At 41.7% G+C, this 25,364-nt stretch overlaps 2 protein-coding genes and 1 long non-coding RNA gene across 4 annotated transcripts in view; 2 read left to right on the top strand and 1 right to left on the bottom strand.

Moving 5' to 3' along the window:
* On the bottom strand, window positions 1-25,353 carry LOC137546730 (uncharacterized). The gene is made up of 3 exons (XR_011026331.1): window positions 25,249-25,353; window positions 7,961-8,105; window positions 1-228 (listed from the first exon to the last, which is right to left on the bottom strand). It is a non-coding gene; the product is annotated as an uncharacterized lncRNA (long non-coding RNA).
* LOC137546727 (gastricsin-like) lies at window positions 159-17,431 on the top strand. Its single transcript, XM_068269502.1, has 9 exons — window positions 159-226; window positions 1,042-1,198; window positions 1,576-1,693; window positions 3,821-3,939; window positions 6,860-7,059; window positions 7,983-8,090; window positions 8,491-8,638; window positions 12,952-13,050; window positions 16,911-17,431. Exons 1-9 carry the CDS (start codon window positions 171-173, stop codon window positions 17,061-17,063), a joined length of 1,158 nt encoding a protein of 385 aa, XP_068125603.1. The 5' UTR covers window positions 159-170; the 3' UTR covers window positions 17,064-17,431.
* Window positions 24,704-25,364, top strand: part of LOC137546726 (gastricsin-like) — a 32,166-nt gene continuing 31,505 nt past the window's right edge. The window contains exon 1 of one of the 2 annotated variants that reach the window (XM_068269499.1): window positions 24,704-24,923. The gene's annotated coding sequence lies outside the window, so the exon portion shown is untranslated. The remainder of the gene's footprint in view (window positions 24,924-25,364) is intronic. The other variant, XM_068269501.1, reaches the window with a different exon arrangement.

Genomic DNA, 25,364 nt, shown 5'->3' on the forward strand with positions numbered 1-25,364 from the left:
ACTTTAGATAATAAACACTGAGGCATCCAAATTAAATAGATTAATTGCGAACACCTGTGGAAGGTTACATTCTAGATTAGCACGCTGCATTCTGACACACTTCCAGCAGCTATATATAACACAAGCGTGATGGTCTGTACAGCATTGCGGTCGGTTCTAAGTCCAGCACCATGAAGTGGGTGATTCTTGCGCTGGTTTGTCTCCAGCTCTCAGAGGGACTGGTCAGGTCTGTAAAAAAATTAGGATTGTTAATGCTGACCAAGAAAACACGAAAAAGCTTATTTACTAAGGTTCTCCCAGGCCGGAGATCACCGAAGAACATGAGTGATTAATGAATATTGGGTGGGAGACATTCACAACCTTCATATGGGTTGTATTGGACCACAGCGAGGGTTGTGGAGAATGTTAGCGAGTGTACAGTTGCTCATGTATACATGCGCCCACTGTAAGAGCTGTTTTCCAAACACAATTCAGACTGTGCAATAGAAATTCTAGTGCCTCTATTCACAGAAAATAATTTGCTTATGTTACATCAAAAATGTTTTGGTCTTTTTACTTATGCAAAAACATTTTATATCATCTTTCTGGAATGATACTTGCTTCCTTAACTTCAATAACAAATACAAATGCATTATTATTAGGATGCATTTACCATGTACTGTATATGATTGTGGTGCTAATGTATTTACCGAAAACTTGAGAGCTTGTCTTCTTCTTGAGTTTGGCACTCTGATGAGGGTGGACCACTATTGTGTGTTGCTGCCCAACCTGAGGGAACTTGCTTGCCTTAGTTACTGCAACACGTCTTGCAAGAGATCGCACTGCCTCAAGAAATACCCAGTGCCACGTTTGTTGAGAATGCTTTTTCTCAAGTTTGGTGGCATTCACCTGCTTCATGACTGTGTACATGATAAATACATTCCACATATGTGAAAAGAGAAAAAAGTATTACAGTGTGCTGTAGTGGAAAGATGTTTTTTCCACTGAGCACCTTGCACTGATTTTCTTGTGTTCTGACACTTTAATCTCTTTGTTATTTAGAGTCCCTCTAAAAAGATTCAAATCAATCCGGGAGACAATGAAGGAAAAAGGAGTTCTGGAAGAATTTATGAAAACACACAAGAGGGACCCCGCCATGAAATACCCCTTCAACCACAAAAATAATTTTGCTATAGTCTATGAGCCAATGAACATGGATGTAAGTTCCTAGGAGTGCCACATGCCTTAGTGATAGACTTACAGAGACAGAGTTATAGCTTACTGTTGATTTTCATAGGCCTTGTTCAAGTGTATTGATATGATGGTATAAATTAGATAATACAGCAATATTCCATTATTCTGGTACTCCAGTGAGATGTGGTGGGCAGTGAATGCTATTTAATTCAGTTGTATTTAATCCTATATGGACAGCCGGGTTTTTTTGCAGGGCACCATGTAAGGTTGTGCCTCACAATCACTTCTTTTCTAAATATCATTTACATTTCAGCCCTAATCAGTCCCATTTCTAATTCTATATTTCACATAATGCTAATAGAACTTATTTCATTGATGGTATGTGGATTCTCTTTAATTCAGGCATGTTATTATGGACAAATCAGCGTTGGAACACCTCCACAAAACTTCATGGTACTTTTTGATACTGGATCATCTAATCTGTGGGTTGCTTCAACTTACTGCCAGAGTCAAGCCTGCCGTAAGTATGACTATAGAAGAGATGATAAAAGCGCTTATACAGAACAGTAATATATATTATAGTAGGCATGTACCACTAATTACAATATATTCAATCAAAATAAAAACAAAGAGAAAGGTTACAGGCTGCTTATGGAGTCTGAGTGAAAACAAGCACTAATGATGCCGAACTGGAAATAAAATCAAATACAAATCAGTGATTAAAACAGTAGTTCTTAGCATGAGGTCTTGATTAATAATATGTAAGATACATGCACTACTGTTTTCACCTTTATACACAAGCTTGTCAATGCCATAGTTTACACACACAAAAATGAGTCAACATCTGCTGTACAGCCATAACCTGTGTTTGCTTATGTTATGTGCATTTATTTAATGGGTGAGAAAAACTAATGACACTCCATTTACAACAGTGGAAATAGTTTTAAATAACATTTTCTAAATAAGGATCATCGCACACACTGTAGTAGTTTACCATCAGTATAAGCATGCAGTAAAAACTTAAGGGGCCCATACACTCAGTCGATTTTTGGCCGATCGATCAAAATCGATCGATCGATTGGTCGATTGCAAATCGATTGACCAATCGATCGATTTGCGGCCGATTTCAATCGATTTCGATCGATTTCAATCGATCTGGCAGGCTGGAAAATCTAGGTCGATCTGTTGAGATTGCTTATCATTTTGCATTGGCCCTAATGGAAATCTGATGGCAAAAAAAATGTCATCAGATCGATTTTCAATAGATTTCAAACTGAAATCTATTGGAAATCTGTTCCTAGTAAAAAATGTTCCTAAACACATCAGATAGATCAGAAATCTATCTGATGATCTATCTGCTGCTAATCTAATGAGTGGATGGCCACCTTTATACAGTAAATATTTACCTCTGGATACCTCTGGATTGCAAATCCAACTAATATTTGTAAGCAAATATACTGTATAAGTGGATTTCTGGAGATTTAGAATTTGGGTGTTGCCATCTATGACTTCACCTGCTATACATGTTCTGTGATCCAATCATATAAGAAGTTTCAACTGTGGTATGAGTTGACATATTGGATGTATCTCACTTAAACCTAAACAATGCAAACTGTGGACCCTGCTGTAAATAGACATTTTGCTGGAATGTTAAGTCAGCATTTTATTATGCATTTATACAGAACAGACACATTCTGTGTAGTGCTTTACGGAATACATAGGGTGGGTCCCAGTTCAAGTCTGGATCGGGAAATTATCTGCATAGAGTTTCTATAATCTCCCCATGTTTGCGTAGATTACCTCCAGGTAATCTGTTAATCATCCACTTATCCCAAAAACATACTGGTAATTTAATTGGTTCCCTCAAAATTGGCTGTGACTATGGTAAGGATGTAAAGGCTCATACACACATCAGACCATAGTCTTTTGAAAATGAAAGATCACAGACCAATTTTACCCCCTTCCATACATGGAAGGGGGTAAAATTGGTCTGTGATCTTTCATTTTCAAAAGACTATGATCTGATGTATGTATGTGGCCTTAGACTACTTCTGTGGTGGGAATTAGTTTGTGAGTTCCTTTGAAGAACAGTGATATGACTATGTACTCCTTAAAGTACCATGGAAGATTTCAGCATTATATAAATAAATAAATACATGCATATTTTATTATTATTATTAGTATTATTATTATTAATAAATAATAATAATAATAATAATAATAATACTAGAGTAATTCAGGTCACTATCTTCCTCAGAGGGGACAATCTGTGGTGGGGAACTGGTGTACCTGGAGGAAACTCATGACGCTAGGAGTACTTACGAACTCCACGTAGAAAGTGTCCTGCATGACAATTGAATTGGGGTCTCTAACACTGCTAGCAAGAATGCTGGCCACTGAACACCATTTATTTACAAGAAGTAAGGTTGAGATACCTCAGAACCATAGCACACTGTGGAACTACATTGTGGCATCTGGCTGCTTCATAAGTAGCCACATTAGATAGTTACAGTACATGGTTAGTTTGGTTGAAAAAAAAAAGTAATTTTTCCATCAACTTCACCTTAAATCATAAAAATGGTATTGTGGGACTGAGACATTCTGCTTATTAATGCTTCTCTTTATTTCTTCATGCTTGATTCCTTAGAGAACCACCCACTGTTCAACCCAAGCCAGTCCTCTACATACACTTCCAATAACCAGCAGTTTTCTATGCAGTATGGCAGCGGCAGTCTGACTGGTGTCTTCGGCTATGACACTGTGACAGTAAGTGAAAGATGGAGTCATGATCAGTCATCACTATTTTTAGTAGTCCATCAGTAGAAAAAGAAATGTTTTTTATTGGATTCCAACCATTATGCCCGCATCACATGGGAGTTAAACGTAGTGGTCACGTGTGTTTGTCACTCAAGCACTGTTCATTCAAATAAATGGACAGCATGTTTAAACGTCGTTGCTGGCTTTTCCCCTCACTTGCACAGATGCTGCACTCGATCCCATTGAGGCGGGGGCCTCCCATCTAACTGCAACTTTTCCGTGTCCCCCTGCGGGGATCAAAACATTACATGACAACTTATTAACCGTAATCGATGTCAGATGCTTTTCTGCTCACTTACAGGGAAGCATTTGGCTTTGGTTAAACAAGACGTGCCCGAGCTCCCTTCTGAATCGGCCCTTAGATTAAAACTGAATACTACTACAGTGTTTTGTGATTTTGGCCAGTTGCTTAATGTTTGTTCCAGGTGAGCTTGGAAAACAAAAAGGATCCTGCAAACCTGCGCCGGATTAAAGAAAAAGTGTCTGTCTCCCTCACCAAGGTCATAGATCTTAGTGAGAATTCTTGGAATGTTAGTGAATTTTGCAGTCATGTGCCTGCAGTCTCATAGACACACCCACACAAGAACTTTATGTTACTTGTATCACAGCCGGGTGCAGGGGCGTAGCAATAGGGGGTGCAGAGGTAGCGACCGCATCGGGGCCCCGAAGGGCCCTCCCTCAAATACAGTATTAGCTCTGTATTGGCCCTGTGTTCATAATAATCACTTCTATAGATACTTTGAATAGTAGTAATCATTAACACACTGTTCCCCATCCCCCTCTTGCACCCCTGACACTGTACTTGCCATTGGCAGGTTTTGGTGCGCCGTATCAATTGTTATGTATAGAGTGCTTGGGGGGGCCCCATAGTAAAACTTGCATCGGGGCCCTCAGCTCCTTAGCTACGCCACTGGCCGGGTGTCAAATTAGAGCACAAATGCAACTGTAAAGGCAAAACTACTACCCCATTTTTTGGCCTATAAGACGCTCCTGACCATAAGATGCACCCAGGTTTAGAGGACAAAAACCAGGGGAAAAATGTATACTAAACCTGGTGCATCCATGCTGAAGGGCATCTTGTGGATTATGTCCCCTTTGTACCTCATGCCCCCTTGCACCTTTTGTGTCTCCCTGTGTCCTCCTCTAACCCCCTTGTGTCCTCCTGTGTCCCCATGTGTCCGCCTCTGTCCACCTTGTGTCCTCTTCTATGCCCCTTTGTGTTCCCTGTGTCCTCCCCTGCTTGAGCACAGTACAGGGAGTCCCTGACATTGCGACAGGTTGGGAGTTCATATTGGAACGAGTTCACAAGTCAGGAACTCCCTGCATGTGGGCTATAAGACGCAGTGACCTTTTTCCACACTTTTGGGGGAGAAAAAGTGAGTCTTATACTCCAAAAAATACAGTAATTCACTAATCGTTCAGCAGCACTCACTATAATCTGATATGATCCAATGGAGAGTTGAAAACTTTTTCTACCCAATAGCAGACTGTTTAATCCATGCCAGATTTTCAGGATTACTTATCTGAGATAGCTAAGGCCACTTTAAAAAGGTAGAACACTCAACCAGGAAGTTTCTTTTACACAGTAACCTCTCTTTTGGGGGTTGGGGGAGTTTGTGGGACATAGGAGGGGAGGTGGGAGAGTTACTTTACTTCAATTCAAATTCAATTCAAAAAAAGCTTTATGGCAGGACCAAATACATTTAGCATTGCCAAAGCAAAACAAAGTATTGCATGGGAGGGTGTGGTTGTGGCATTATAGGGGTGGGGAAGGTATAGGGGGAAGTATAAGGGGTTTATAGTCCATAGGCATGGGGAAAGTATAGGGGCAGTGGGGGGGGTTTACAGTCCATAGTGGTGGGGAGGGTATAGTGGGCACTGTAGGGTGTATATTTCTCTATTAGTAAATCAACCCTTATAAAGAAAGAAAGTGCATGCCATGGAACTAGCCATTTTCATTCAGAGAATATTTTCACTTTTTTTAAATAAAATAAATACTTGTTTGACAGGCTTGCTTTTTTGGTACATTTCAGCCTAGATCAGGATATCACTATGCCTTTTAAATTTCTCATTAAACTAAATTTCATCTTGTTGACTTGAGGCAGACAATAACACATTCTGTAAGAAGGGCATGATCTGCAGATTGGGAATAGTTCTACAAAGTTGTTTTTTTTTCACTTTAGCCACTTGAGGCCTAGAGGTTTATACTGCCTAGTGACCAGGATATTTTTTACAATTCAGCACTTAACAACTTTAATGGTTTATTGCTCGGTCATACAACTTAGCTCTCAAATGAATTTCACCTCCTTTTCTTCTCACAGATAGAGCTTTAATTTGGTGGCATTCGATTGCTGATGCTATTTTTAGTTTTTGTGTTATTTTCATTAAAAAAGACTGAAATAAAAAAAAAAACACATACAGATAAGTTAATTGGCTTCCCCCTAAATTGTCCCTAGACCACGATAGATACACTACACTATACATACAGTACATAGACATATGCCTATGGTAGGGATTAGATTATGAGCCCCTCTGAGGGACAGTTAAGTGACAAGACTATACTCTGTGCAGTGCCATATAAATACTAAATTCATAATTACTAAAAAAAAACAGCTTGCCAGCTCCGATTACTGGCTCACAGGCTGATCGCTGGGGCCCGCTGTGTATGCTGACGGGAGCAAGCGATCATGCGAGCGCAAGCTCCCGTCAAATCTCGTTCCTCGTGAGATGATGCATATATGTATCAAGGAGGAACGAGGGATCCGCCACCATCCCATGTTAGGCGTGCAGCTAAATATTAAACTTGAAACTTGCAGCTGTGATGGCGTTTCAGTGATAATGTTTGATTATTTTTTTCACTTTTTTAAAGGTGCAAAGTTTGACCATTACAAATCAAGAGCTTGGTCTGAGTGTCAATGAGCCTGGTACCAACTTTGTGTATTCTGCCTTTGAAGGTATTTTTGGAATGGCCTATCCAGCCCTGTCTGCAGGAGGCGCTACCACTGCAATGCAGGGCATGTTGCAACAAAACCTCCTCACATACCCCATTTTCAGTGTCTACATGAACAGGTATGTCCTTAAAAGCACATAAGGGTGCTGCCTTTACATTTGTTGAACCCCCATGTTCAGGTAGAATGTTATATGCATATAACAGAACATTGTTTTTTTAATGGATTATACATAAAAGGGTTTTGTAAAAAGATTTTAGTGTTTACTGTACCTCATTTCCCTCACAGTGAGAAAGCAAAGCGCCAATTCCTCAAATACATTAACTATGATACCTGGATGCCTTTGCATGTAGTCGTGGGGAGCAGATTGTGGGCCTATCCCTGGGTGTTAAGAGAATATTCAATTGGTATATTTTATAAGTAGCAAAAAGCAAAGATCGCATCCAGCCTACCTATGCATACTATGCATGGTTTCATTATGATACAATCCAGATGGCTGAAAGTCTATAGAACACAATTTCTTCTAGAAAGACAAACTTACTGTTAAAATCCAGGTCACATGTTCCAGTGTTGTTTTATGGGTCAGTTTTAGGTGTGAAGCATGCCATCAGCATTCTGGCTTTGGGCTTCAAATAAAACGTATATACCTGGAGGAAGTGGTTCTGCTGTAGACTTAACATTCACCTGTCTACTTTCTATGTACACTTATGCTCTAGCCTTATTCCCTCTCCTATGCCCAATCCTAACCTTCACCCTATCTTCAGCCTTGCACCTCAACCCAACGCTGCTGCTAAGAGGCCTAACCCTTTACCTAACCTTTCACCTAAGCCTAACGCACATCTTTGAAATTATGCATGACTCACTAATTGATGTCCCATTGTACCACTGACTCTTACATAACACAATAACTTTACCTAATCTGATTTATAACCCTAGTTTTTATGGTGGCTCTAAGCCCAGATGAACCACAGCAGAAACCTTTACTTCAGCCTAGAGTTAGTTCTAAGTTAAGTTATACTCACTTTTTTTTCTCTTTCTGTGCAGCCAATCAGGAGCAGTCATTTTTGGTGGTGTGGACAACAGCCTGTACTCCGGACAGATAAACTGGGCCCCAGTCACTCAGGAACTGTACTGGCAGATTGCTATTGATGAGTGAGTACTTTTTAGCTAAAAGCCAAAGTAAGAAAATTTAATATTTTTCCTGGTACATTTCATTACTAATAAAATTTAGATACAAATTAGGTAAAATTAGGAGCTGATTGGAATAGTGTTTGGTATAAGAAGAGATGGGAATTCCAGTGGTGGTCCTATCTGAGAGGTCTTTCATGGCCTTCCGGTTTGAGAAAAAAAACCTTATAGCATCCTGACTTACCTTGCTATGGTATCTGTTTATAAAAACAAAGCTCTCCCAAGCACCAGCAGTCTACCAGTCTCTCCCTACAACAATTCATGGCAGATGGGTGCACAGCCATGGCCTAATTTAATTTAGTTTGTGCAATACAATATGTCACAGTGAATTTGTAGAGTAATTCTCCACATTAATGCATTTCAGGTTTTCCATCAATGGACAGGCAACAGGATGGTGTAGCCAAGGATGCCAGGCCATGGTGGACACAGGAACCTCCCTCCTCACTATACCTCAGCAGTTTTTGGGAACTTTTCTGCAATATGTTGGTGCACAGGAAAGCCAGTATGGAGAGGTAAAAGGATTTAAAGCTGGTGCTCTAGCTCAGGAGGATAGGATATGGGCATCTTTTAAAATTAAGATAGCAAAGTAATTACTTGAGGGTTCCCAGAGTAAAATGTCGTTTAGCCTTATTAAATTACCTCCTTCACTTCTTTGTGTTGGGGCAAGAAATGCAATGAGTTCACAGCCTCTATTCTTAAAAAGAACATCTATGAAAGACCAGTCAGTTTTGTGCCTCCCCATTGGCAGACAGAGTTTGTACAAGCTCCAGTCAGTAAACATGAACTCTTAATGGAAATCTAACATTTCACTGAAAAAATGATATAACATGCTTAGGAGATGCAGAAGAATGATTTGTATTTTCCTGCAGAAGTTGCTGAAATAAAAACAATATCACTTTGTGATTGAGTGACAAGAGTTAAGGTAGCCACATAATATCCAAAATAATGATTCAAATTTATGACAATCTCATAAAAACGCTTTTTTTTTTCATTCGATCCAGAAATCTGATTGAATTTCCTGTTTTTATTCGATAAAATGATCTGTAAATTTTTATCAATTTATATGAGAATTGAATAGTGTAGGGTAGATTGACAATTTCTTGGTGTACAGAACCAAGCTATTTTTTTTCCGAGTAGTTTTCAATCATCTACTTTATAAATGGGGAAAAATTTAACATATGTATGTGGTACATTGGTCAGATTTTTAAAATGTTACAATCAGAAAAATTGATTGCACTTCTTGAATTGAAAATATATTTAAAAAATGGTATGGTTTGTGTCCACCTTTAGTTTCTGTGATTTAACTGCTTCTACAGTGCTTCTATAGTTACCTGATGGCCAGCAGATCTATAAACTGACATCAGTCATTGAGAGTCAGTGTTATGAGCTGGGTATTGGTGGTAAACATAGCAGTTAACCTCTTGAGGACTGCAGGGCTAAACCCCCCTAGTGACCAGGCAATTTTTAGTTTAAAAGGCCACTGCAGCTTTAAGGCCAAGCTGCAGGGCCGCACAAAATAGCACACGAGTGATTCCCCCCCCCTTTTCTCCCCACCAACAGAGCTCTCTGTTGGTGGGGTCTGATCGCTCCCCCCATGTTTATTTTTGTTTTAATAAATATTATTGTTGCCTTTTTTTAAAAAAAAAACCCTCTTCCTTTAAACCCCTTCCCTCCCTCGCTCCCTCCCTCCCCACAGCCGGCCAATTACGGCGATCGGCTGTCATAGGCTTCTGCCTATGAGAGCCGATCGCTCTCTTGTCCCCCAGGGGGACAGCCGTGTCACACGGCTGTCCCCAGTGCAGCGCTGCTGCTGATCGCAGCGCTGCACAAAGTAAATAGACGGCGATCACGCCGTCTACCGGTCTCCCGAGCGGCAATAGCCGCTCGGAGACTGAAGGCGGGGCGGAGCTCCGCCCCCCAAGCAGGAGATGCGCGCGCAGCCTGCGCGCGATCTCCTGCAAAACAGAGCCCCAGGACTTTACGCCAATTGGCGTTAGGCGGTCCTGGGGCTGCCGCCGCGGCCACGCCTACTGGCGTGACGCGGTCGGCAAGAGGTTAAAGGGGATCCGAGATGAAAAACTAACTATAACAAGTAATTTGTCTATATATCTTATCTTAAAGAGAATCTGTATTCTAAAATTCTTACAATAAAAAGCATACCATTCTCTTCCTTATGTTCTCCTGTGCCCCTCTGTGCTGTTTCTGACACTCCCTGCTGCAATCCTGGTTTGTAATTAACAGTTTTAGGCAGTGTTTACAAACAAAAGCTGACTTCTAACCAGAGTATGATAGGCTGAGAACTAGCTTACTGTGTGACTCATGCAGAGCTTGGAGGGGGTGTGTAAAGCTTCTGCCAATGACAAGCAGTGCTGCACATTCCACACATTCCAGCCTCAGCCCGACAGACATGACAGAGGAAAGGAGATAAGATTTATTACAGAGACAGTGCAAGTAGGAAAGGCTGCAGTAAGACAGACCACATTAGAACAGTAGTAGGAACTTATAGGACAGAAGAAATAAGGCTCAACGTTTTGTTGAGTCTCTTTAACTTTACATTTTTTACACAGCAAATCTAGCTGCAACAGCTTCAACAGTAGATGATTATTTCTACCTGTGATACAATGACGGCAGCCATGATCTTCTTGTGATCATTACACAGGCAAGCTGCTCTGCATCTCCACCCCTCAGCCCTTGAAAACTTCACTCTCCCCTCCTCCTCACTCCTCCCCTCTGCCTCTGAAATCTCTGGCTAGTAACCCTTCTCCTCCTCCTGCCCAGACTGAGCTCCCATAAGCCCTTGCTACATGGGTCTCAGAGTGCCTAGATCCTGGAGGAGCTGTGGGCTTGTTTAGTTTATAGAGAATTAGGGTATTAAAACCATAAAAAAGTATTTGGCTTGAGGAATGCCCTATAAACTATATGTAAGGAACACAATTATGCAATGAGTAAAAGTTTATCTCGGATCCACTTTAACAGTTGGCACTCGTCTAGATCATGGGATGTTTTCCCGTGTCCCTGAGGAAGCTGGTGCTGAAGGTAAAGATGATCTACGTGAGGCTAATTGTCTGACTTTGGCCTCAATTCACTAAGCAGATCTCCTGTCTTTAATAACTTTCTGAGCTGTTTCTAGTGTTATCACTATGGTGATAAGGCATGTAGTATTCACTAAAACAATTTACCTCAGGCAAACCTAATGCTGGGAACACACATTACGTTTTTTTCACCCGATTTCCCATGCGATCGATAGTACGAATCCAATCTCAACCAGAAATCGACAGTAATTTTATCGTCCGCCTGCTACACACATGTACGTTTTCTGTTCCGATTTTACTATGTTTTTGACTCATTACGCCCAGTATTGATGACACTGCACTCTGATACTGCCCCCTGAACGCCTCTATATCATACACATAATCGAGCTGCTTCATTGATCGCGCCAACACACATTAACCTCCTTGGCGGTAACCCCGAACGTAGTTCGGGGTAAGCCGCGCAGGAGGTTTTCTCAGGCCCTGCTGGGCCGATTTGCTTAATATTTTTTTTTGCTGCACGCAGCTAGCACTTTGCTAACTGCGTCAGCACACCGATCGCCGCCGCCCCGCGCTCGATCGCCGCTATCCGGCGCCGTGCCGCCCCCAGACCCCGTGCGCTGCCTGGCCAATCGGTGCCAGACAGCGCTGAGGGGTGGATCGGGACTCCCAATGACGTCCCAACGTTGGTGACGTCATCCCGCCCCGTCACCATGGGGAAGCCCTCCAGGAAATCCCGTTCTTTGAACGGGATTTCCTGATCGAAGCGGGCGGGGGGATGCCGCTGAGCAGCGGCTATCATGTAGCGAGCCCTGGGCTCGCTACATGATTTAAAAAAAAAAAAAAAAACTGCTGCGCTGCCTCCTGGCGGAATTTTTTAGACCGCCAGGGGGGTTAACATGTCCGATACTATTTCGATCGAGAACACACTCGATTCTGCACATAACATCGCCCAAGTGTGCTAAAAATGCTTTCGATTTTGGTTGCAATTCAATTCGTACTATCGATCGGGAAATCCGGTGAAAAAAACGTAACGTGTGTTCCCAGCATTGGGTTGACTCTTCTGTCTTTAAGTTAAGGTGAGATCTCGAAAGTTAACTCTTCAATCCTTAAAATAACTACAGAATTCTAAAGTTAAAGACAGGCTGTTAATTCACAGAGAGGAATACAAGAGTTAAGTCTGTGAGAAGTTATCACCTGGCCTGAGCTGTCGTTAAGTGGAGAGTTATTAAAGACCTCCTTCACTTCTTTGTGTTGGGGCAAGAAATGCAATGCAATGTAAAGTGAAGCATTCTGAGCTGTCTGCTTCATTATTTACTGGTTTATGCAGAAGAAGACTCTGTATAGACACAGAGAGGGAGGGAGAGAGAGACGTCAAGCATGTGTATACACACACACACACACACACACACACACACAGAATTGATAAGATAACTCTCTCACTGTGAAAAGGTATCAACTTAATAAGGCAAGCTGATAACGCAAGCGCAGAGGACCTGTAAGGTCTTCACCTTCCAGAGAGACAGGTTTAACTAAGTGGTTGTAAGAAGAAAACAATGAACTTCTGAGAAGAACTGATATTGAGGTAAGTATTTAATGTTCATTTGCAGGCACATCATGTCTTTACTTTAAATAATTTTACTTGGTTCAGGTGCCCTTTAAGGAGAATTAATATTTTGATTTCAACCTATTTACATGGCATGTAAGCTGTGTTGTCTGAGGAACTGTTAGACGTGCAAAAAGCAAAACAGTATATTTCATTATATTTACAACTCATTTTTGGTATCTCTTTACAGTACATAGTGAACTGTAACAATGTACAGAGTCTTCCCACCATCAGCTTTATCATCAACGGAGTTCAATATCCACTTTCTCCATCTGCTTACATCCTTCAGGTATCACATAGTAATTATATAGTAACACGGAAATATGTATGAAAATACTAAAAATGATGTCACTGATATACATAATGCACACTAACCAACAAGCTCATGGTGGACCAGAACTCATTGGAGTGTAATATACAGCATATAGTTATCCAGCTTATGAAGGCCTTTCTGCACAAGTAGAACAACAAGGCTTTATCCTGCGAGGAATCGAACAGTCTTACACCAGCCAAAACATCTTTCATTTTGGACAGGGGGAAATGTTGGAACCACTCTTAGTTTATTAATAATGTCTGTTTCACCATTAATGAAATTTGACCTCACTTCTTGACTGTTGTGACCTGCAAGTAGGGCAGGAAGTGAACAAAATCCTAAACAGGAAACAATACAAACTAAAAAAAGAGGTTTTATTAATCGCCATCACTAACAAAAAAATATATCTCATTGTCGGTGTTCCTGTGGATATTTCTCCCTCACTTCCTGTTCTTTGTAAAATCTATGTGAGGAAGAGGAAGTGAATGAAATTCTCATCCCCAACATGGCTAAACTGCCAAAACTCTTATCTGAGGTTCTAGCCTTTCCCTGCAGTCATAGATCCCAACTGTCCCTCTTTTGGCGGGATAGACAGTCCCTCTTTAGGGACCTAGTCCCTCTGACCCTTTTTCTTCCTCATTTGTCCCTCTTTCAGGACTGATGTACAGAGCTATGTAAATATATGTATTTTTCTACTGAAAATGTTCATTCTAACCTTAATACCATCCTTTAAATTGATATATTTCTTATTTTCAAATGGTAATATGAAGGAATATGAACCAGGATAGAAAGGACCAGTGTGGTTTGAATTATAAAATAACATATTTTTCATTTAAAATTCTTATGCTATGTGTGACTAGGGTGTATCGGGGTATGATTAGGGGTGTGGCTTAGGGGTGAAAGTGTCCCTCTTTCTCATCTCAAAATGTTGGGAGGTATGCCTGCTCTCACCATCACTTCACCACAACTCCAAAATGTTTTGTCTGCAGCTTTCTTATAGCCAGGGCCGGATTTGTGGGCAGGCCTCAGAGGCCCGGGACTAGGGCGGAGCTTAGGGAGGGGCGGGTTAACAAGCAGGCAGTGTCCTAACAGCTGTCCAATCCATGCCAGCCCCACAATAACGGCAAAGTTGTCCGCAGCCACCCCCAAAGTTCCCCCGCTTTGCACTGCACACAGTACTATGTCTGTGTGTGCATAAGCGGCGCTGGCAGCATAAATCAGGGACCGATTTAATTTTGTGACAGGAGCAGCAGCCACATCATTGCAGCTCTGCCCGCTGTCAGTCACTGGTAATCCCTCTGCCCTCCGCCCCCATATTCAGTGTCAGCCAATCACTGCTGAGGAGGCAGCATGAGGAAGTGCCAAAGCTGGGCAGAGATTGGTGGATGGCTGGTGCTGGGAACTGATTGGTGGTGAGTGACTGCAGGCGGGATTTCTGGTTGCTGGATGTGATGGGGAAGCTCGTGGACAGGACTCCGGAGACAGTGAAGAAGGTACAGGATGGAGGGGAATGGGAGAAGGGGGTGGCACTGGCGTCGGGATCACCCTAGGGGAAGCCTGGTCCTGGCTGCCTTTGTTTTAATTAGCCCACATACACTGTCCCCACTGCCGCTCAACTCTGCAGTTCCAGGTGTTGCCCAGCGTCATTGTTGACATGGGGTATGTGTCAGAAGTCCTCCTTTCAGGAGTCCAGTAGCTGTATAGATAAGCCGACTTTCCAGATGCCGCTGAATGTTTTGTCTTAGCTTGCCTGATTTATTACCCATTCCCAGTAACTCTCCAAATGCCTAACTAACGTCTCCTTCCCTCCTCCACTCTTTTCCTCCGATCTCATTCCCCCTCTCTTGTTCTCTCATCCTGAGGTCTATTTCTGTCCTTTTTCCTACCCTCTTCCTCATCTTGTTCCCTGTCTGTCTTAATTCCTCATCATATGCCGTCTATCCTTTCCTCCACTTTCTCTCTCTCTCTCTCTCTCCCCCCTCTCTCTCCTTTCCCCCCACAAGTATTTATATAGCACTGGCATCTTCTGCAGCACTGTACAGAGTACATAGTCATGTCACGGTCCTCAGAGGGGCTCAGAATCTAATCCTACCATAGTCATAGTCTAATGCCCTACCATGTTGTTGTTATTATGTATTTATATAGCACTGACATCTCCTGCAGCACATTACAGAGTACATAGTCATGTCACTGAGTGTCCTCAGAGGAGCTCACACTCTAATCCTACCATAGTCATAGCCTAATGTCCTGCCATATTATTATTATGTATTTATATAGCACTGACATCTTCTGCAGCACATTACAGAATACATAGTCATGTCACTGACTGTCCTCAGAGGGGCTCACACTCTAATCCTACCATAGTCATAGTCTAATGTCCTACCATATCATTATGTATTTATATAGCACTGACATCTTCTGCAGCACATTACAGAGTACATGGCCATGTCACGGTCCTCAGAGGAGCTCACAATCTAATCCTACCATAGTCATAGTCTAATGTCCTACCATATTATTATTATGTATTTATATAGCCCTGACATCTCCTGCAGCACATTTCAGAGTACATAGTCATGTCACTGACTGTCCTCAGAGGACCTCACACTCTAATCCTACCATAGTCATAGTCTAATGTCCTACCATATTATTATTATGTATTTATATAGCCCTGACATCTCCTGCAGCACATTTCAGAGTACATAGTCATGTCACTGACTGTCCTCAGAGGACCTCACACTCTAATCCTACCATAGTCATAGTCTAATGTCCTACCATATTATTATTATATATTTATTTAGCCCTGACATCTCCTGCAGCACATTACAGAGTACAAAGTCATGTCACTGACTGTCCTCAGAGGAGCTCACAATCTAATCCTACCATAGTCATAGTCTAATGTCCTACCATATTATTATTATGTATTTATATAGCCCTGACATCTCCTGCAGCACATTACAGAGTACATAGTCATGTTACTGGCCTGTCCTCAGAGAAGCTCACAATCTAATCCCAACCATAGTCATAGTCTAATGTCCTACCATATTATTATTATGTATTTATATAGCCCTGACATTTCCTGCAGCACTTTACACAGTACATAGTCATGTCACTGATTGTCCTCAGAAGAGCTCACACTCTAATCCTACCATAGTCATAGTGTAATGTCCTGCCATATTATTATTATTATGTATTTTTATAGCCCTGACATCTCCTGCAGCACATTACAGAGTACATAGTCATGTCACTGACTGTCCTCAGTTGAGCTCACAATCTAATCCCTGTCATAGTTTAATGTCCTATCAAATTATTATTATGTATTTATATAGCAGTGGCATCTTCTGCAGCACTTTACAGGCATGTTACTGACTGTCCTCAGTGGAGCCCACAATCGGTGATATAATATTGTGTTTCCGTATACACACGTGGTGGTGGTGAGGGGAGGGGGGCGGTTTGTTGATTGCTGGCCTAGGGCGGTAAAAAGTACAAATCCGGCCCTGCTTATAGCTCCCAACTGTCCCTCTTTTCTCCTCTGACTTCATTCGTACATTTTGCAATGCAGTTTTCTCTGTCATCATTCTTAACACATCAACCCTTAAAAGAGAAGCAGGTAGCACCTGATATCAGCGGGGCTATAGCTGCAATGCTACAGTGAGCGCCCACGTAGCTGTAATTACGTATACTCCCCCAGGTTGCTATGACTCGGAGGGGGAATAGTATATCACGCTGCTGAGGATTTCAGCGCCAGCAGGGTGAGCCATCATTCGGCGACGCACTAGTATGTATGCCTTGTATGTCCTCCACTTATGTTTCACAGTCATTTCTTTTATGTTTCGCAGAACAATGGATATTGCACTGTGGGTGTAGAAGTGACCTATCTGCCATCCCAGAATGGTCAGCCTTTCTGGATCCTGGGTGATGTCTTCCTCCGCCAATACTACTCAGTCTATGACATGGGCAACAACAGAATGGGTTTTGCACAGTCAGCATAGATATATCAGATAGAGGCTGTTCCAGGAATCACATGTACGTTATACTGTAATAATGAATAATAAGATGAGCAATGTTATAAAGTACCTTCACCCAAAATGTTATCTGTACAATGTACACATGTACTGTAAGCCCACTCTGCCAGCAAATGACGGTATATAATAAAGGCACAAACAAAAGCTCTACCAAATTAAAGGCCACATTAGATATGTTTTAGTGAAAGGAACTGTGGTTCTTCAAAAATGCTGCACTGCTTTCAGCATTGCCCTGCCAGTCACTGTCATACCACTGAGAATTACATTTCATACCACATCCATATTTTGCATTGAATGCTATAGAAAATGAGACTGAAGTGTTATGTGTATCTGACTGGACCCTTGAAATAAACAATTATGACTATATTGTGTGTGCACATTCTTTATCTGCTGTATACCATGTAAGGTACATTTCTTACATATACAAAGGCTATTGTAAGTCAGATGTCTTGTGTCAACCCCACTTCTACGTGCAGCTCCTCTCTAATGCCTCTACTCCATGAGCAGCTGAAGCAAAAGCAGTGAATTCAGTGCCTGTCAGCTTGTAAAACGGGACACGTGCGGTGTTACCAAATGCTGCCATTCGGCTGCATGTAATTGCAGCCCGAAAGGCACTTGCGGCCGGCAGACAGGGGGCTGAAATGCCTGAAAGGGGCTGAGTTCAGCCTCCTGCAGAGGCCTAAGATTTAAAGAAGCTTCTCTCTTCCATGTGCAGCCTGTTCCCATCTTCTATATGCAGTCACCCAGCTCTTACAAAAATACCATATGCGCAGAAGACCTCATTGCGTATACTGTTCCTCAATGTGCAGTTTCCAATTATATTTGCAGCTCCCTCTTCTATGTGCAGCTTCTGCCCTTATGCAACATCTCCCTCTGTCACGACTTATGTGGCCTTTGCTGAAATCTTGCCCTTTTCAGATCATGTACATGTGAAGTGTCCTTTTTAAGCAGGTCATGAATGAATGAAGGAATGTCAGAACTTTGTCACATATCACACAAGTTTACCCCACCCAAATTGTAAAATCCAATCAGAACAGGGTCATCATTTAACTAGAAGCAAAATGGGAATTGATCATGGGAACAGAACTCTGTTCTGTCAGGGATCCTCACATCAGGGATCATGGGGGTCGCAATTGTAAGTTACATTGTCAAATAGCCAATCCCCATCTCAGTGTAGATGTCCACAGTGAAACATTGAATATAAATCATATTACCAGGCTCTATCAATGAGCAGCTACTGCAGCATTTGATTAAATTGCTGTTTAAATTTGCATTGATGTTTCCACCAACTCAGAATTATTTGCATCACATTGACCATTCATACACAGGGGCACTTTAAGAAAGGAGCAATAAGTGATGAAACAACTAAAATCACTATAACAGGGGACACTATAATGAGGTATGCTAATGGGGGCATCATAACAGGAAACACTACAAGGTGGGACACTAATGAGAGGGCATTTTACCTTAGATAGTTCAGGGACGTACTGTAACTATGTAATCAGGAGCACTATATGTTACACTGTAACAGGAGTGTTATAATATAGCACTCTAAATGAGGGATTCGTGTAAATTTGGGCACTGTAACCAAGGGCAATATAAGAGGGAGACATTGTAACTGAGGAATGATTTGTGTTGCTTGTGTGTACCAGAACTCATGGACAAACACTTGACACATTCTCACCCACAGCCTGTCATGACTTGTCATACAAATATTCATCCATCACTACCTATCACTACTCCTCACCCACTACCTGTCACTATTTATCATCTACTATCTGTCACCCACTACCTAGCATTACCCGCAACCCACTATCTGTCTTCATCCACTACTTATCACTACTTGTCAATTCTTGTCACTCACTATCTTTCATTACTTATCACCTATTGCCTGTCAATACTTGTCACTTACCATCTGTCAGTAATAATTGCCTACATCCTGCCAATGGAATATACCTATTGTTGTCACTATATTCTACATATCCATTGTTGTCACTATAATCTACCTATCACTATTTGTCTGCCACTAGAAACTGCCTATCTCTACCTGCAACCACTAGAAACAACCTATCACTGCCCAACTGCTTCTAAAATCGTATCTGCCTTGTCATTAGAAACTACGTTACACTATCTGCCTGTCGCTAAGAACTACCTACCACTATTTTTTACATTACTTCCCAAACTCTTAAAGTGGACCCAACCTAAAAATACAAAATTTCAGAAATAAAATCTATTTTCTAAATATAATAATAAATAGCAGCCTTTTTTCAGCTGCATGATGACAAATATAAAATATTTTACATTTAATGGAAGAACCCCTCCCTTCCTTTCATTTTGCCGGGACAGAAAACGGCAAACTGGTGAGTAGCAGGTGTCTGGCAAAGGAGGAATTGCTAATGGCTGCCACCTATATAATCCTAGTTATGCAAAGAGGGGGGTGAAAAGCAGGCACTGAAATGCTCATAGACTGAAAGGAGTGTTTATTTATCTTTGTATGTGTCAGAGTGGTGCATTTAAATATTTTGAATTAAAAAAATGTTTAGTTTGGGTCCACTTTAAAAGAGCATAAAGTCATGATACTAACTTACAATCTAATTTCACAAGTTTGCCTCAGGCATGCAAAAGGTCTAGAACTGGCCCTGCTGTAATGCAAACTAAAAACTTGGAGGAAACACACGTAGATGGGGATAACATGCATACTACATGCAGATAGTATGCTGGATCAGATTTTTACCTGAAACACTAGTACTGAAAGTCAAGAGTGCTATCCACTATGCCACTTTGCTGTTTACTATCTATCATTGTAGTCGACCTGTAACCAACTCCCTGTCATTGGAAAATATGACTACCTGCATGACAGTGGATTCTAACACTATTTATCTGTCACTAGAGTCTACCGATCACTACCTGCCTACCACTAGAATCTAATTACAACTACCTGCGTGTCACTAGAACCTGCCTATCACTGCTACTCAAATCTACCAATCAATGGTTGAAGTTGATGTTTTTTTTTTTCCCAGACAAGCTGTAATACTTCACTGCCACTAGAATCTACATTACTGATCATCTGATTGTGACTGATATTATCAGCATGTCATTGGGAATATCTGTATGTCATTGATATCAGTCTATTGTTGTTATCCTCTAAATTCTCTGTATGTTATTGGTGATAGCTGAATGTCATTGATATCTGTTTACCATTGGTAATATCTGCATATCATTGATATTTGCCTGTTATTAGTGACATTGGTATAGAACTGCAGCACTGACTTTAAAACATTTTTTGTTTTCAAATTATTTTATTTTTTTCAACTGACTTTAAAATTTAATCTCTCATAGCAAAAGGAGGAGAGACTAATAGGAAAAGTGCGCTTGGTGTCTGTATCTTGACTACCTCATGTGGGTGATGATGTAATGTGAGAGGCATCTGGATAGCTTTCTGTCTAGTAAAATTGAAATCTAATGAAAATACTGTGGCCAGCCGGGTAATTTCAAGTACAGAAGTGCAATGCACAAAATATTGTACATTACTAATTAATGCAAATGTACGCTAATAAGCTTTAAAGTGTAACGAAGTAGCATGTAGCATATATTACCAGTTCTACGGTCCCTTTGAATAAGGATATGGGGTTGCAGGAAAGCCCTATTTAGAATTGATTTCAGAACTGATGGAAAACATGGGGCTCAACTGGCAAGCAGAGTCTTCACCAAAGTTGCTGATAGTGACCACCCAAGGTTCCCCCCACCAGTGATTGAAAGGACAGTATGGCAAATGCTGCAGTGTGGACTGACTTATGTTTGGGCTGGCAGGGAAAAAGATGACAGACTACGGACAGGACAGGCAGGGACCAGGATGACAGCAGTGGAGCAGGATATGGACCAGGACCAGATATGGACCAGACCAGACCAGACCAGGACCAGATATGGACCAGGATGACAGACTGAGCATTTGACTAGCAGAGGAGACTGACAGGCCAGACTGTGGACAGGACTGGGAAAACAGACTGACAACAAGAGACAGGACTAGCAGGGCAACCGACAGGCTGATGATAAACAGAACGTAAGAGTAAAGGAAAAAGGGGATTTGGGGAGCATATGTCATAAATCAAAACCAACTAGATAAATTGAAAAAGTACAAAATTTATTGATATTATATTTAAACAGGTTAAAAAAAGAGCACCAGTACAAAATGCCAAGGGACCTCATTCCACATACATCCAACCATACAGACATACCACTACCTAGGATCACCTAATGTGATCAGGGATCCCAAAAACTGCCAAAGCGTGGGCCTGAAAATGCTCCTAATAAAGTGTCCTCCAGGAAGCTATGCCATGTAGCAAGCTGTCAAAGTTCAGAAAAACCACAGAGGATCCAGATGAAGCAGCACACAAAAGCAAGCAGCTCAATAGATGCAGTTTAGCAAGCAAAGCCCAGGTCAGTTGTAGACAAAATTGCAGCAAAAACACATAGGCATATGAGCACAGAATAAACACATACTGTTCCCAGTCCAGATAAAGCAAGATGGAGTTTGGTTAGCTCCTAGCTGATGGGTATTCCTGGTCTCTCAACCCCTATGTCCAAGTTCACAGCTTGGGGACTGACCAAAGATCCAGTTTCGATATGTCCAGACTATGCAAGGCTGTGATGCTGGCAAAGGAAATCCCCATCCATGTAGTTTGCTGTTGTTACAGCGGTCTACCAGACATGGAAGCTGCAGGCTATGCTGTTGTTGATCTGGCAGGCACCTAGGAGCCGAGAACTGACCAGGCCGGCAGAGAGTGGAAGTGGAAGGTATGCAGGCGGAGGGTCGGAAGGCAATGACCGTGCTGACAACACGCCAGCAGCCCTGACCTGTTTCGTCGGGTCTACCGGCTTTTACGAAGGGAGGCGTGGCTAAAAATGTTCCCCGCATTCAGCCTTTTATGAAAGACGCACAGCCGGACACGTGGGTGTCCGCACGGGTCACTTCATACGCGTCACTCAACTCCGCCTCCGGCTCACGGCCAATCACTGTGCCGAAAAAACGATCCTGGCAACTTACAGCAGAAGGTATAGCATACGTAACTGGTCAGAGCGGAGGGGGAGAGAGGGCAGGGCGGAGATGCGGAAACAAAATAAACTTTAAAGCAACAACCACAATAGACTGATTATAATCACAAAACAATCAAACTTGTCATACAGTATAATTCTAAGATAGATTCTGAGCAGAAAAAGCACACCACACAAAAAACTCTAATATGGACACTATAGAATGGCATAGATGCAGAAATATGTCCAAAAAATGTGCTAACATGGCACAGTCAATTGAGAATAAACGAAAACATAACTGATAAACAGAACATACTAGTCAGACTGGCTGGGGAAACAGCATAGAAGCATGCAGCAGCTACTGTAAGTTAAGCAAACAGCAATCAACGCTGGTTTGTCAGGGATCATATAACGCTGGCTTTTGCTCCAATACTGCAGCTCCGCACCATGCCAGATAGAAAAAAGGGAGGAAGTGCCATGCACATGTTCCTAAGCAGCATGCCTGGTGAAGAAGTAGAGGGATGACATGCCAGATGCCAGGGGTTTGATGAGGGGGAGGAGTTTTGCAGGACTGTAGATCATCTTTGATTGGAGGCTGCCTACTATAAATGGGTTTCCTCTTTTTGTCTCCTCTTCTTGTTCTCTGGATTTCCTACTGTCGACGAGAAGACCATCATCTACATAGACCTCTGCCATATGAATGAGAAGCCTAGCCTGGAGGCTGCAGCATATCTGCCCTTTTACTTGCTTTCTGATCACATGGCTAAAGACTGTTATGTTTGTTTAGCTAGTGCTTTATAGATAATTCTTTAGATGCATTGCTTATACCCTTTTTGAATGATCTATAGACCTCCCTGCTTCTCCTGGGCGCCACTAGCAACAAAGAGACTTCTCTGCCACTGCTGCAGCTAACAAGCCATACTGGGGGCAGGCAAACGTTTTGGTGTCTGTTCAGGATGGGAGTACCCAAAGTGCCTCCTCTCACTTTTTTTTTTTTTTTTGTGGCTATACTTGTTATGGGGGTGAATGGCCACACCTGTTTTATGACCCTTGAGAGGTGAGTCCAAAGGCCACTAAGGGCACCAAGAGGAAGCAAGAAAAGGGGTGTGAACTTTGGGGGGGGGGGGGGTCAAAATTTTGCTGGTGGGCCCCATGAATTGTTGGTACGCCACTGGGTGTACTGCAGGAAAGGGCAGATCTTCTCCCCTGCTCTCTACCCTCACAACCCATTCTCTGCCTCCTTCCAGCATTCCCCCTCCTCAATGATGATGAGGACTGGAAAGAGGCAGGCAGTGGGTGGAGGGCAGGGGAGAAGATCCGCCTTCTCATGCTTCCTGCTTCACTGGCACTTGGGCTGGGAGGCTTTGGGGACGGTGTGGGTGTGGTGGTCTGTGGCATCTTTTAGCCCCCCCAGATGCTGTGTCCGGCGACATGTGTCCCTCCTTGCTCCTTCCCCCCCAGCTACGCCTCTGTTTGTGACCTGAGAAATCTCTGTGCAAGGTTATGCTTAGGGCAGTCTGTCACATGGGGTAAGCCTCATCCATCAAGGAAAAGAATTCCAGTAAATGAGGGCTGCTCTTAAGAAGCCTTGTAGCCATGGATGAAGTGAGATTATCAGGAGGAGTACATTATTAGGTCAGAAGAGGTGGAAAGAGGGAAGTTTGAGGTATATTTGCCTATACACCCTTGACACTAACCCATGCTCCCATGTTTTCTTTCTTAATCTACTCATTAACCCCCTTACTCCCATAATCTTCAATCTTTTACTAAAATGAGCAAGACGTTTTGAATCAGGATGATACCATTTATTGGCTAACTTAGGAGAAAAGCAGTAAGCTTTCGGCTATGAAGCCTTTGTCAGACTGATTCATGTATATTCACAAAACTTAGTGTACAGCTTATATACACTGGACATTAAAAAGGAGATACATTGTTCTGCAGTAAAAGTCATTGGATTCCCTAAGTACAACATCAAGAACGTTTCACAGCCATGCCAGCTAATTTATGACCAAAAGATAAGACCACATGTTTGATTGAACATCACATTCCACAGACTTAATGTGATGAGGAGACATCGTAACTCATTCAAATACCACTTGGTCAGGCTACATTCAATGTTTGTTGTAGGTTAAAGTAGTAAAAATGTTTCTGTACCGTGTTAGCCAAACAATATATGTAGGTAGAAAAAAACAAAGTCTTGTATCAAATATCAGACCAATTTTCCTGTGAATCATCCAATGTTGTATACATGATACGCTGCATGAAATGCCCCTCAAGAGGAATCTATATAGGAGAAACAGGACAAAAACTGCGCACAAGAATGAACCATCACCGCTTTAAAATTAATGAGGATAAAATGGACACACCAGTGGGCCAACACTTCTGTGAACCAGGACACAGCATGCAAGATCTAAAAGTACTTATTCTTAAGGGTAACTTCAAAAATGAACAAGCAAGAAAGATTTCTGAGTACAAATTTATGAAAATGTTCAAGAGATTAACAGAAGGTTTAAATTGTGGAATGGGATTCATGACTCCTTATGTAACATGATTGACTTGGCTTCACTATCTTCAGAAACCTGCTAAATTTCATGTTTGCTTGCATAAGCTCACTGGCTCCAGCCTGCTGATCACCTGACATCTAACTGCTAAACAGCAACCAGTACAACTGCCATCTTCATGCAGCTTCCCTGCATCAGTGTTTTACTACAGCTAACATCCAGAAATATGCCTGAAGAAGGGGACTAGATCCCAGAAAGCTTGCATTATTTAACTTTATCAGTTAGCCATTAAAAGGTATTACTTTTACAAGACTTTGTTTTTTTCTACCTACATATATTGTAGGTTAAAGCAAATTGTGGAAATTAAAGCCCTTCTTACAATCGCAAGAACTAAAAAGAATTGAGGCACAAGAAATAAAAAATAAAATACAAAACATATAAAAAATAAGAGGGATTTAAACCCCATTAGGAAATGGTCTGTTAACTTTTTTTTTTTTTTTTTTTTTTTTAGAAATTCCAACACTGAAAAAATCTTGCTAGAGTTTAAAGAGAACCTGTACTGAGTAAAAATATTTAAAATAAACACATGAGGTACCTTCAAATGAACATTACATAGTTACCTTGCCATCAGTTCCTCTCAGAAGCTCACCATTTTCTTCTGACAATAATCCCTTCCAGTTCTGACAATATTTTGTCAGATCTGAAATATATCAGTTGCTGTCAGTAAAATATCAGT

Source organism: Hyperolius riggenbachi, chromosome 2, assembly GCF_040937935.1.
Source record: "Hyperolius riggenbachi isolate aHypRig1 chromosome 2, aHypRig1.pri, whole genome shotgun sequence".
Lineage (NCBI taxonomy): Eukaryota > Metazoa > Chordata > Amphibia > Anura > Hyperoliidae > Hyperolius > Hyperolius riggenbachi.

Excerpts from the sequence above, each read along its gene's own strand:
- LOC137546727 (XM_068269502.1), top strand. The coding sequence starts at position 171 with ATGAAGTGGGTGATTCTTGCGCTGGTTTGTCTCCAGCTCTCAGAGGGA. Across the intron at positions 1,694-3,820 it reads CTGCCAGAGTCAAGCCTGCC|AGAACCACCCACTGTTCAAC; the intron begins GTAAGTATGACT and ends TTGATTCCTTAG. Across the intron at positions 7,060-7,982 it reads TTCAGTGTCTACATGAACAG|CCAATCAGGAGCAGTCATTT; the intron begins GTATGTCCTTAA and ends CTTTCTGTGCAG.